Source organism: Anguilla anguilla, chromosome 16 (assembly GCF_013347855.1).
Source record: "Anguilla anguilla isolate fAngAng1 chromosome 16, fAngAng1.pri, whole genome shotgun sequence".
Taxonomy (NCBI): domain Eukaryota; kingdom Metazoa; phylum Chordata; class Actinopteri; order Anguilliformes; family Anguillidae; genus Anguilla; species Anguilla anguilla.
The window spans coordinates 26,258,044-26,271,437 of NC_049216.1; the positions used below are offsets into that span (position 1 = coordinate 26,258,044).

A 13,394-nucleotide genomic window follows, 5' to 3' on the forward strand; every position below is an offset into this window, starting at 1 on the left:
GGTTAATACCATTTTAAATGTGAGCAACAGAAGGTTGGCTAATAGGAACATTTGAGATCTGGAATCATTGCATCGATGATGGATCCTTCTTCTGGGTGTTTTGAGGCGGCATGGTGGTGCAGAGGGTAGCACTGTCGCCTCACGGCACAGTTTCAAATCTCGACAGATCTTTCTAGGGCCCTTTTGCGTGTTCAGTTTTTTTTTTTTTGCATTTGTACTTTCGTCATGGCAATAAATCATAGCTTAGTTTGCATCTCCTCCCTTAATTTGTTTTCTGGTCCTTGTCAGTATATTTCCCTGGAATATTAAGGGATTATTATGAGAATATTAAGATTCATATTTCAGAGGGAATGTGATATTAAGATTTAATTGAGATAAGCACTTGTATTTACGTCACACATTCTCCGATTTTAATATTTGAAGAATCAGATTTATTGCTTGGGTGGTTTCTGTGTATCCCGCTTTTGGAGGGAGAGCATGTGACCACGCAGTTCTCTCCTGCTGTGAGACTTCAGAGTAAAAAGGAAGAGAGGAGAGAGAGGTGGAGGTACAGTGTGTGGAGGGCACACTGTGTCTGCCAGCGATAGTGCTTCCAGCCGAGAGGGGTGGGATGGCTGGGGGGACCTGCCCCCCAGCTGAGACACTGATATCCTTATTCTGGACCCTGATGGGATGTTCCTAGCCCACCTCCCCCCCATGCCCTGAATCACAGCCCAGGCCCAGACCACACTGCCATGGCTGGAAATTCTGTGAGGAATGCTATGAAGAGTGTGGAATCCAATTGGATTTATTTCCCAGTCCAGGGATTTGCACAGGTCAGGGCATGTCCCACAGTAGCAATGAGATGCTGCCATAAATTATCATAGAAGGCCAAAGCACGCAGACAATTGGCTACAGAAACATCTGCTCTTCATTCCCTGGCCTGAATACCCATTTCCTGAAGGAAGAGCAAAACTGTTGTTGGTTCCCTTCATAGCACCGCAGTGCATTTCCCTACGCAGAATTAGAACATGTTCAGCAAAGGTTTTTAAACTTGTTTTAGCATTTAATTCCGGTTCAACCCTTCCATTTAATTCTGTATTCAAATCACCAGCAATTCATTAAAACTAATCTGCGGCAAAATTATTACTGTACCATTGCAAGCTGTGACAGGGCTGGCTTATTTCATATGATGTAATTGTTTTTTCCCTGAAATAGACCTTGTTTGCTAACCTGATTTCATAGCTGTGTTTATGAGCTCTGAGACAGCAGGGATTCCAGCCCCAATGCTGAGCATGGGCAGGGCGCGTTGAGTAAAAGGATGTGATTCTGGAAACAATCACAAACCTCACGCACGTGAGGTACATGTTGCTACACTGACTTAAGTGTGTTTATTTATACGCTCTGTGTTTTATTTACTGTGCGCCAAGTTTAAACCTATATACAAAATGGGAAAGTTGGGTTTCCCACAGCACCTTGTGATCTTGGCTGTGTGCCGGCCCCTCCCCCCCCCCCAGTGTGGCTCTTTGACATTTTAATTTGAGTTCCTGTCCTCTGTGTTTGTTGGTGCTTAGCTGGGGTGAGCCCCAGGAACGCTGTAGAGCCCCCTCCAGAGCCCTTCGGGTCATCTCTTTCTGCCACAGTGTTCGTTTACTGGCCATGCACAGCTGCTCTCAATAACTGTGCGGCAAATGATCCGCAGTTTACCTCACAGTTATTATTTTTTATGTATCCAATCAAATTGGAGTTTAGTATCAGTCTCAATTATTCTTGTTTTCATTCAGGTATTTTGCAGTTAACCCTCTGGGATTTTGATTTTAGACATTAAATAATTGGTACCCCACGAGGCAGATTTGTAAATTCTTGGTATATTAAACAAAACACTTTCACTGTTGGTGCCTTCTGTCAGAAAAATTAAATGGAAATGGAAAAAATAAGACAAAATAAGGGAGAGATAGAAGAAAGAAGTGGCATAAAAGAAGAGATTTAGTAGAGCTGCCAGCCCTGACACCAGGTCCTGCCTGTGGAGTGAGCTTGGATGTTTTTAGGGGGAGGAAGTGACCTGTCACATAGCTGTCCTGATGAACTCTGCTCCTCCCTTTCACCAGGAATGGGAGAATCCTGCCTCTGTTCGTCTGCAACACTGCACAGTTTCTCATCTCATGCTTCCCACTGACGGGACACCACCGTCTCCCTGTCAGGGCTGTAAATAAACTGCATTTCCTCTGACCTTTGCCTTTCATCACATGCTGTAACAGTTAACATGGAGTTGAGAAGCAGTGGCAGGAATGGAGTTACACTTTGGAGTTTGGGTTCACACAAGATCAGTTTAAAGTAAGTCTTCAGGAAATTTTAGAGTTGCTCCTGTACTGTTCAGACATCTGGTCCTGAGCTATGGGGTGAGGACTGACACTCTTCATGAATGAATTAGCATTAAGAATGAATTAGCCTCAAAAAGTTGCAGGCTTGTAGAAATGCATGCATAGCTTAAGGGAAATGAACACTTCACAAAATTGTGCTTAGTGGCTTCGTCTGTAAAGGCGTTTGCCACAAAAACAGGCAGGGCTGCAGAGCTTACACATTAAAGGACCACATTTGGACTACACTACATGGCCAAGAGTATGTGGACACCTGACATCCAACATCTCATCCAAAATTATGGGCATTAATATAGAGTTGGTCCAACCTTTGCTGCTGTAACAACCTCCACTCATCTGGGAAGGCTTTAAACTATGTTGGAGTATTGCTGCAGGTATTTTCTTCCATTCAGCCTGAAGAGCATTAGTGAGGTTGGGCATTGATTGGTTGATTAGGCCTGGCTCGAGGTTAGCTTTCCAATTGATCCCAAAGGTGTTGGATGTGGTTGAGGTCAGGGCTCTGTGCAGGCCAGTCACAGGAAAGGGCCTTTCCCAAACTGTTGGGGAAGCACAGAATCATATAAAATGTGATTGTATGCTGTAGCATTAAGAGTTGCCTTCACTGTAAATAAGGGTCCTAGCCCAAACCATGAAAAACAGCCCCAGACCAAGGGGTGTCCAGGTACTTTAGGCCATATAGTATATGTAATTAGCCAATTATGATTGGGAGGTTGGTTTAGGTCATCCATATGGTGTGATTTACATTGCATTACCTCACCTTATGTCACAGCAAGTACACTTCTGTGATTCATCTTCTGCTGTATTATTGTATGGACTATAGGGTAAATAGTTGCAGTCCAAGGAACATGCATCCTTCTCTTATTTGAATTATTCATTCTTTCAGTCCTTGTTGACTGCAAGATATTGAGCTTGCTCAAATCCTGTTGTACCACCTGTCCCCCAACAAAGAAATTGGATAGCATGTCTTTGCAATTTGTGCATAATCATACATGATTATTTTTGATGCTCTGAAGATAAATCCACTTAAACATTTCAAAGGAAATATAGATATTGTAGAAAATGTAGGATGCTGTTGTAGAATCAAAGTTTGTAAAGCATTGTGTGGGAAGAGACTCAGCATCCTGAGTAACTTGAACAGTTAAGCTCTGTTCTGGGCTTTCAGTCTTTTCTGCATGCCTGAGTGCTGAGCAGATTACTACTTCCACTTTTCTTCGAGGTGTGTCGTCTTCCAGCTGTGCTGCAGTGGCACAAGTGAGTTGATTCAGTGCAGTTAGGCAGCAGTGCGTGACTGGTTAAACACTGCAGCATAACTGATTAAATCTAAGGGTCTTGGCATCCAGACAGGAAGGCCACCACACCACACTAAACTCCAAAATAATGGTACCATGTTTCACAGTGAGGGTGATGGGCACGGTGCCAGTGTAGTGCAGGACCTCTTCATTATCAGCAGAGAGTCAGTTTTAGACAGTCATCCTGGGACTCTTGATGACGTTATTCATTGATAGGGTCGGCATTTTGAAATAAAATTTTTTAAAAATGGCCACCACAGGTATTCTGGACAAAATATGCAGTAGCCTTATTGCAAAATACTTTCCTTGTGTTTGTTCTGCCTATATGTAAAAAGAATAGCCGTTTTCATCATAAAAAAACACAATTCCAGCAAACACCTGCTGCACTGGTGTAGATGATAGTACTGCTCTAACATGAACTATTCCTTTATATGTTTGATGAATGCTCTCTGTCAGGGGATGGCTTTAAATGTGGCAAGAAAGACAAATATTCAGTTCTGCTGTGTTTTTGTAGATATATTTCGCGAACTGTAACCACATTTACAGCTGTTCCCGCCAACTTTGTTTTTCAAAGGAAATGTCTTGCTTTAGAAGGAAATGCCTGTTTACTGAATACTTCCCAGCAACTTACACCATCATGTCTGCGTGGTTGCACAAGCTTGTTCACAATGTTAATGCAGTCCTCCAGTCTTAAATCCATGTTTTTGATGGATGAGTGAATTTTTTGATGGAGATGTATTTCAGGAAACCCAGTTATGAGTGATATGAAATGTTTGAATGTGGTCATACATCACAGGCTGACTTGGAGCTCCCTTTGGGAGTGAATTGCTGTGTCTTATATACCATAAGTAACTACACACCAGAAAAGGCAGTATATTTAATGGCTGGTCTGTGACCACACACACTTTTACTGAAGAATGTTGGCCTAAATCTGAATGAAATCAGTCTCCTGGTTAGACACTTATTTCCACTCTCTTAAAGTAACATATGCACCGATTAGAAAATGATTTAAATATTGCCAAAGGTCTCATTGAAACAACTGAAAAACCAAAACCAACCCGGTCACACCTTCCATTTGTATCTCTGACTATACTGCATCCCAGACCAGGGACACCGTCAATGCGGTGTAAAGTGGTAATCATTCAGGGGGCCCTCAGGTTGGATAGGGCTCAAAATGTATGGATTTGAGGGGCTGGATAATGTAAATGCCATCAATATATTTTTTAAGAGGCCAAGTATCATATCTTTTTATGGAGCCCAAAATTCCTGGCAGTGTGCCTGTCCCAGAGCGCATATCCGTAATGCATGTAAATGCAGGTGCAGTCCCTCCCTGAACCCTACTAAATGACCTCCACCTACCTGAGGGGCAGGCATCTCTCTGGACCGCTGGACCATCACTATATGTCTGTTTTAAGCATTCCCCACATGGAAATCCGGGGTTCGTTAAACATGGCTGCCATGATCTACATTGAGGTCACAGCTTTTCTCTTTCACCAGCCCCAGCTACAAGGTCCCAGCATGTTATTGGCCATTTTCTGGGGATAAAAGGGACTTTTGTCAACAGGACCTTGTTGTGGGCGATTCGACAGGCAGCCCGGACAGCTGTGAAGAAATTGTGGAACAAACAAAAAGATGCATGTGGGGAATGAAATATGACCCTTCCTTCAGTCTTCACCATGGAGGTGCAGGCTGATTTTATGGATGGTGGCGGGTTGGAGAGAGAAATGGACCACTGAAGAATGTAGACCCTGCAGCGAAGCACAAGTATTCAGTAGTTACCCCAGCCCTGGTCACCCCAGCGATACCCAGTCTGTCTCAGCCCAGGCAGGGAGTTTAACACTCCCATAAAGTGTGTGTCATTTGGCAGGGGAGTCCTTAACCTCGGGAATCAGGGCATGCTCCAAAAAAACTCTTTCATGCCGTGAAGTGCAATGTGAAATGTAGGCAAGGAAATCTGATGTGCTTGTTGTGTTCCAGCTGCTGTCGCGTGCTTCATTTCATTTACTTTTTTTGGAGTGGGCTTCTGCTGTGATATTATTTTTTAAAATTTGAATATAGACTCTAGCCACAAGGAGGTCAAATGTGTCAGTGTTGGTTTTTGTGTTATATTGTTAGCTGGAAAGTCCAGCCCAATAAAATCTCATCCATCATTTCAGGACACTTTTTTGGGGTCAGCAGGGGTTGACACATTGTTTTGTTCAGCGTGGCTGAGTCCTTAAAACCCTTACAAAGATGCAGCTCCATCTCCTTTTGGACCTCTCAATGCTTTAATTTATAAAAGCGCTTATTTTTTATATACCATAGCTTACGGTTGTGAATTCATTCCCAATCCCAGTTTTTGAAAGGAAAAAGGGGATAAATCAAGTCATTATTCTTAATGAACCGTCATTGTGATTACTGATGTGTTGAATATCAATTATCACTTGTGATTCAAGCTCTAGACATATTGGAATGTTATGTTCTATTCAAGGGAAAACAGAGACATTATAAGAGTAAGGTATCTTGGATCATCTCACTTTTACCACTTTTAACTTCAGACTTTGGCTCCAGATGTGTATTTCTTTCAGACGTATACATTTTTTTTTTTTTTTATGTTGGAATTTCATTTCAAATAATACAATTAACAGAAAACTGCTGTATATAATGGTTCTACTTTCCTACTAACATAAATAAATATCCTAGATGGGGTTACGTGTGAATGAATCAGTTCCACTACTGTGAAATTAGCTATTTTATGTAATTCTATTGCAGTAGATTGTGAAGAAATCAAATGTGGTAAATTAAAGTATGAATACGACTACCTGTATTTCGTACACACTTTGAAAGTTTGTAGTTTTGTATTAAAGTATATAAAAAGGGAAGTAGCTAACTGTAGTGATACTCTATGTAGCTACAGTATCAAGTAACTGTAGGGAGGAATGCAGTAGTAACTTGGCATGACATGAAACCAACCATTATAAATTATTCTTGTATTTGTGCAGTATGGCCAGTTGATTTGTTATACAGGTATTCACTTAGAAATGATAATTAACTGTTTGAAAGCCTAAAACTAAGGGTGCTTTGTACAGAATGTTTAGTGGCTATTGTAACATGGACTACTGGTTCTCAGAGTGCTCTTCTGTTGAAATTGTTTTCCGTTCACGCTGGCTGCGTACATTACACTAATCAGCTTCCATCCCCTGACTGTCCTCACTATTGTCCTGGGTTCCCCCCTCTCTGGTGACCTGGTGACCTCTGTAATGTATCTCACTGGGTGGCCATGGGACAGAAGAGCCCCCTCACTCTCAGTGCAAGGGATGGTGACAGCTTTATTGGGAGGGGAGGGGTGTTATCAAGGGGACTGAAGGGTTATTTTGGCAATTGGCATCTGCAATGCCACTCTTTTGTTCACTTGCTGCTTGTTAACCAGAGGAGTTATTCTAAAGGTTTTGTTCATTGTTATGTTGTTTGCTGTTGTTTTTCGGGGGAGTCTTTATCACTGCTATTTCTAGGATGGTTATCATACGTTTCTTTCAGTGTGTGTTTTTGTGTGCATGACACAAACGTGCGGTCGGTCAAGCCTGTGTATTGGGGCCAGGTGCGTTGGGGGGGTTTCTCTCATCCTAGTCCAAGAACGCTTTGTTTTATTTATTTTTTTCGAACTCCAGGAGAACTTTTTATTGCATTGTTGAATGATATTTAAAAGCATGCTAATATCACAGTTTGTCATCGCATTGGTCTCCTGATGCCAATGCATTAACCAGATACTGAATGGCTTCGCACGCAAATACGGGCTGTTCCAGGTCATTGGCGAGGGCGACAATCATCAAAATCATCCCGTCCCCATTGAAAGGTGACAGTCATTATGCTGCCGCTGCTGCGGCGAAAGCTCTCTGTGATCTGTCGGTACGTGACGTCAATCTCATCCGGGTTGAACCGGGTTCATGATGCAGAGAGGCCAAGGGAAAACGGTGACAGCTCCCCACCCCCACCATCTTCAACAGCTCTCCCTGTTTTATTCATTAACAGCCCTCATTGCCTTCCATAGTCAAAGCTTACCTCCATGGATACAATCGAGGGACTTGCATCCCTGGCCTCGCACTGCTAATATGTATCCCAGATGCATAAAAATATAGATATTTTTTTGTCTCCATTTTTTTAATGCTGCTACACAATGTTCAGGCTTCCTTTCTTGGAAGTAGGAATGCATTTCAAGTGCACAGCTTTTAAAAACACAGGCTGGTTATCAGGGGGACATAACATAAAAAGTCAGTGAAAACAATCCCATCAGAGTAAAAATGATTGACGTGTGACTGGTGAGAACTTCTTAATGCTTCTCTGGAAGAGTAGAAACTATATAGTAGAGACAGAATTGCTGTTTGAAATCATGACTATGGTAATATGCATAGTTAGTTTGGGAGATTGAGCAATGATACCTAAAATACAGCCCCAATATGAATAACATACTGGCTGCGACATATTTTGGAAAGCAACAATCTTTCCTATCTCTGCAGGGTGAAATGCTGTAATTCCCCAAATGCACCTTAACAAAGTAAAATTCCTGGGAAAATCCTGATCCAGGCCACACCCTGCCTCAAGGTGACGTGATTTCAAACTGAAATACCGTATGGTGAGCGTATAGGTTTATGAAGACTGCAGTCAGTGGCTAACGACATGGACAGACGTGCTGTGAAGACTGTGTGCTCCGTGCAGATGTGCAGTGCCGTTACAGCACGCTGAGCCCCCCCCCCCCCCCCCCCCCCCCCCGGGGCTGCTCTCTGAAATATCGTCCATATCGTCCTCACACCGGCAGTCACTATCACAGCACTGTGAGGACCTCCTGCCATTAGCCTCACGAAAGCCGAGCCAGCTCCAGCCAGGTGCTGAAACGCTCTGCATCCTTAATCCGTCAGCAGGCCTCATGCAGGATTTACACTCTCTAAGAAACATTACTCTCAAGCAGGAGTGTGGATATGAAACGCTTCAAAACGTGTCATTCTGTCCACATGTTGTTTTTTTTTTCTTCTAGGTTGTAATGTGTGCCTGTATGTGCCAACGGCTGCTGTTTTTGAGCACGGCAGGCAGTGCTTTGCACTGAAAAGTCATAGAAGCATGTAGCCGTCTATGGCTTTGGGGGTGTCAACTGCTGACTCAGCAAAAGCAATCTGGGCCACATGTGGCTGTGCCAGATCATATGTTCACTCATCTTGTGGAGACAGACCTGCTTGCTACATGTGTCTGACACGGTCTCACAAACATTACTTCAAGGGTGGGAAAATATGCAATTATTGTTATTAATCATTCCAAGGACACACATGCAGATTGTACTTTGTCTTATAAAGAAACCTAGTCAGAATATCCAGATGCATACAGTATGGCTGTAAAACCTTATGTGAACACAGGCTTTGTGTTTCATCCTGAAAACCTTGCTCTTTACCCCAGTGTGTGCTGATACTAAAGAATATGGATAAGGAATTAATGTTGTGAAAGCAATTGAGGTAGAATTAGAAAACCATATGATTCCTGATTTATTTATTTATTTTTGGCTGTAGTTTTGTTTTATTTCCTATTTCTGAAGTGTGGCTTTCCAGTAAGGGGCCCAATGTGTTTGTACTTAAAGTTTTAGCGATGCATACCTGATTCAGGAAATCAGTGATGCTATTTTGCTTTTGGAAAAAAATAAGTAATTTTGCATAAATCTGGGAAAGCCTAATTTGTGTGGGAAAGCTTTGGGATTCTTGCCTTGGAGAACACATATTCAGCCTGTTGAAGTTTTTACTGTGTAATTTTTACTGTTATACTATCTTGACCTGCCTTTATTTGGCTCAGTGAATTTATCTCTGTCTCAGGAGCAGTTCTCTACAGACGTATTCAGTGGCTGTATTCCAACACCTGCCCTGTACGCCGTACAGTAGCTGATGTCTGTCTAACTTGTGTCTCCTCTCCAGCCCCCTCCCCTCTCCCTCTCCATTTCGTCCTTCCCTCCCCTTTCTCTCTTCTTCCCTCCCTTCTCCCTCTCCTCTAAATGGCATGAGCGCCCCCACCCACTTGTCGTCCGGCTCGGCTTACGGGACCCTGCTCAGAGCTTGACGCTGCAGTGCCACGGGGCCTTACTCTGGTACAGAGGCAGGGAGAGAGGGAGAGAGGGAGAGAGGCGAGGGAACTGGCAGGCTTGCTTTAATGTGTGACTGAATGTTGGTCCGCTGCCTCTTGGACGTGTAAGAGAATGCTCTCCGCTTTTGTGCTGCTCGTCCTTCCCAGCCTTCAGATGCACGTGCTGGGGAAAGCGTGGCCACAGGTAAGCAGGGTTTACTCTCCGTCTCCTCATCGCTTGGATTCAGTGACAGCCTGAGGGGAAGGTGTGACCGGAGGTGTAGAAATGACAAGATCAGGCGCATTGCTAAAATATTGAATTCATTCACAAAGATTGAGTGCTGGTTTTCAGCGGGGATGTCCCCTGTGTAGACAAGGCTGGAATGATATTTTAAAATCATTTTATTTTAATGGGAGGAAATGATTTAAAAAAAAACACATTCACTATTAAATTCGCAATATTTTATTAAGCAAAAATATGCCATCTTAAGCAAGTACTGCAAGTCTGTAATAATTATACTAATGTAAGTGATCTGCTGAGAATATTCCCATTTTCCCTTCAACTGACACATTGCACTCCGATAAATCTCGGGCTCAGTGTTGAATGATTTTTGTACTGGCACTCTCTGGAATTGTCTGTGGAAAGAGTGTTTAGTATTACGATATATTTGGCTTAACGCTTCCTCAAAGGCACAGTCCCCAAGGACAGGTAGAAGCTACCCCCATAGCTTTACTGTACTGGCATAGTCAACACTTTTAAATGCATTTGTGTGTGTAAACATCTATACTCATTATTATTATTTTTATTTTTATTTTTATTTTTTGCCTGAAACAGCATGGTGTTCCTTAATAAATTTTATGTGTGAAAATTTAAGCTATAATTTGGAATCTATCCAATGTTTTTTTTCCCCCATCTGTGTCATAAGCAAATAATTCCTGAAGTTAAAAGAAACCCAGTCAGTTTTTCTTAGCTGTAAAAACAATGCTGCTGATACTGTTTTAGAAAGGTTAACAAGCTCAGTGTGTTTACACTGCAGCACTGCCCTTGGCACGGGGCAGGGATTGTGGTATTTTGTTCTACGCCTGGTCTCTGTGTAGCTGCTTGCAGGACAGTGTTCTCTATCATGTTGATCTTCTACCCATTTTAACAGACCACTTAACATTCAAGTCCAGTTTTCAGCCCTATGTTTTTGATTTATCTGTGTGATTCATTTTTTTTAGAAACAAAATAATATTTGGGAACAACAGTTAAGACACTGTCCTAGAAAAAAGGAACAATAGCTTATGTTTCATTAGTGGTTACAAGCTCAGCTCATTGCACTGGTTGCCATTCAATGCAAAGCACACAAGTCTTCCAGAATTTCATTCTGATTGGGAAAAGCATTTAGAGTCTGTTGAATGACTCAGTAATGTCTGGGATTCTGGGAGCTGTCCTTCAGTAATACCCACAATGTGATGGTGGTCCACATATCCTGTCTGTCTTATTCAGCTATCCACATAGCAATTGTTTTTTGTAAGTGTATAGTCGCAATGCACCACAAATTCAATACAATTTCAGACCCTTGCCAGCTTAATGGAATGGAGCCAACGTTACAATGTGAAGCTGTGCCCACCCTAAAGATTCATGTGCTGGGATACCTTATTCTAATGCTGCTTCTTCGGCCAAATTACTTAATTTGTTAAGTCATTTGGCAGTAGATGCTTTTCAATCTTTTACTTGTTCAACACCTCCCATTCACACCATGTCCCACCCCAAATCTTTCTAGAGAAATTACTTAAAATTAACTTTTGTTTCCTAAATAGCAGGTGGCTCTGTTAGGCTTATACTTCTATTCAGGACACCACAATGTGGCAAATATATCAGTTCTATGTCTCTACGTGTAACAGAGAGACAGATATGAATAGAGATGAGAAAGCTAGTGAAAAGGGCAGTGTTGTAGGCTAACACTCGAAACTTTAGCCGTTTTTGAACATCGTACAGTGCTGTATCACCCATGTGCAATACACATGCCATGGGCCAGCAACCACATTCAATTGGACTTGGATTGAATGGGAGAGTTTAATTGCATGGTCCCAGAGTGAGGATGGTAATTAGCACCCAGCTTTTCTGCTCCAGTACCTCTAATTTAATTTATAAGGCTGATGTCAGCCTATACTTTTTTCTTTATTTCTTTTATTTTTGTCTTTCTTCGTCCCGTAACGACATGGCCTACTCGTGATCAGATTTCCCACACTCATTGGACATTCTCACGGCATTCAGTTGTTTGCCCCTCAGTTTTACTTCACTCAGGCATGGATCTTACTGCATACAAATGCAAACTGTTCATCTTTGCTCCTGGCCAGCCATACTCAATGGTTGCAAAATAATATTTTCACTTCAAATAATGAGATATGTGAAATCTACTTTTTAAATTGTTCATTGTGTCACGATGTGTGTAAAATAATTTCCCTGATTTCTAAGTCACCTCCATTGTAGACACCAAACACATTTTTACACGTCATACACTCTCGACAACATTGACTCATTCATCTGGCATCCATGTTTTTATGTATAATATATAGCTTTGCACATTGATCTTGTGTTTGACTCATCGATCTGGCTTGCTGTGTGCAGTCTACCTGCAATGGCACTCCCAGTAGCACCCTATACAACCTTTCAATGCATATTTTGAGGTTTTTAATATAACTTTTCCTTGCCTGAAACTGTTTTTTTTTTTCAGTGTCTTCATGTGAATGAAGATCGTTTTATTGGTCAGGTCAGAACCCATGCCCAGTATGGCTGCCAAACACATTCTTTGCACATGTGCATAACACATTCCCACGGCATATCAGGGATTTCTTCTATCATAGAAGTTTATAGCCATGAACTGGCTTTTTGAACTCCTGATCCAGCACTGTGCAAAATATGGCCATCACTGAAGAAGCCTATTACAACTTAGACATTCATCTCTTATTTGGCACATGTTTGGCTCAGACATAGTGTCTTTACCTGCTATTAACCATGAGCACAAAGTCACCAGTCATTTGAACTGAAATAAATGTGGTTACATGCAACCTTAATAGTTTTATTCTTATTTATAGTCTCAGTTCTGAACATCTGCAGATAGTTTTTTTTTTTACAAATTGGCCACTATCAAGACATGATTGAATGAGATGTTCAGGGTATGAGGAAGTGGGCATGTTTTTCTTACATAATTCCCATCCAAAACTACCTCACTGTAAGGCCAAAGTTATGATAAATAGCTGACAGGGTTGGTCACTGTACTGCTGTATTCTCAAGTCGGTAGTCAAATAATGTGAAATAATAGCATTTCCAGATGAGCTGGTATATCACTACAAGACCAGTCTTGATAATAGAGAGAAAATTCCAGAAACCTCTGGCTGATTGAGCTAAGGGGACCAAGACCACAAGCTTCTGTCTCTCTGTGGTAGTCAGTCAAAAGTGGCCAGCAGAGACCTGATCCACCAGTTCCAAGGGCAGGAAAGGAGACACAGACAGTAATCGCTGCATTCACAGTTTACAGTGATGCTTTTGTGTGTTATTCATTGGATGGACAGTGCCATGATTTAAACCCAAAATCATAGTGCAATCAGGAATTTGTGTGCTGTGTGGAATACATTGTGGTTTTGCAGTGGTTCTTTAAGTGTCTCTACAGCCAGTATTGAATTCAGGTGC

General features: G+C 42.0%; 1 protein-coding gene across 5 annotated transcripts in view; it reads left to right on the forward strand.

Annotated features, from left to right (window-relative positions):
* Positions 1-13,394, forward strand: part of LOC118215256 (thrombospondin type-1 domain-containing protein 4-like) — a 56,461-nt gene that overhangs the window by 25,456 nt on the left and 17,611 nt on the right. The window contains exon 1 of one of the 5 annotated variants that reach the window (XM_035395852.1): positions 9,666-9,923. The exons of the other annotated variants lie outside the window; for them this stretch is intronic. Coding sequence (XP_035251743.1) covers positions 9,852-9,923 — 72 coding nt within the window. The 5' untranslated portion in view covers positions 9,666-9,851. Of the gene's footprint in view, positions 1-9,665; positions 9,924-13,394 lie in introns of those variants that run through there. 5 annotated transcript variants of the gene reach the window in all.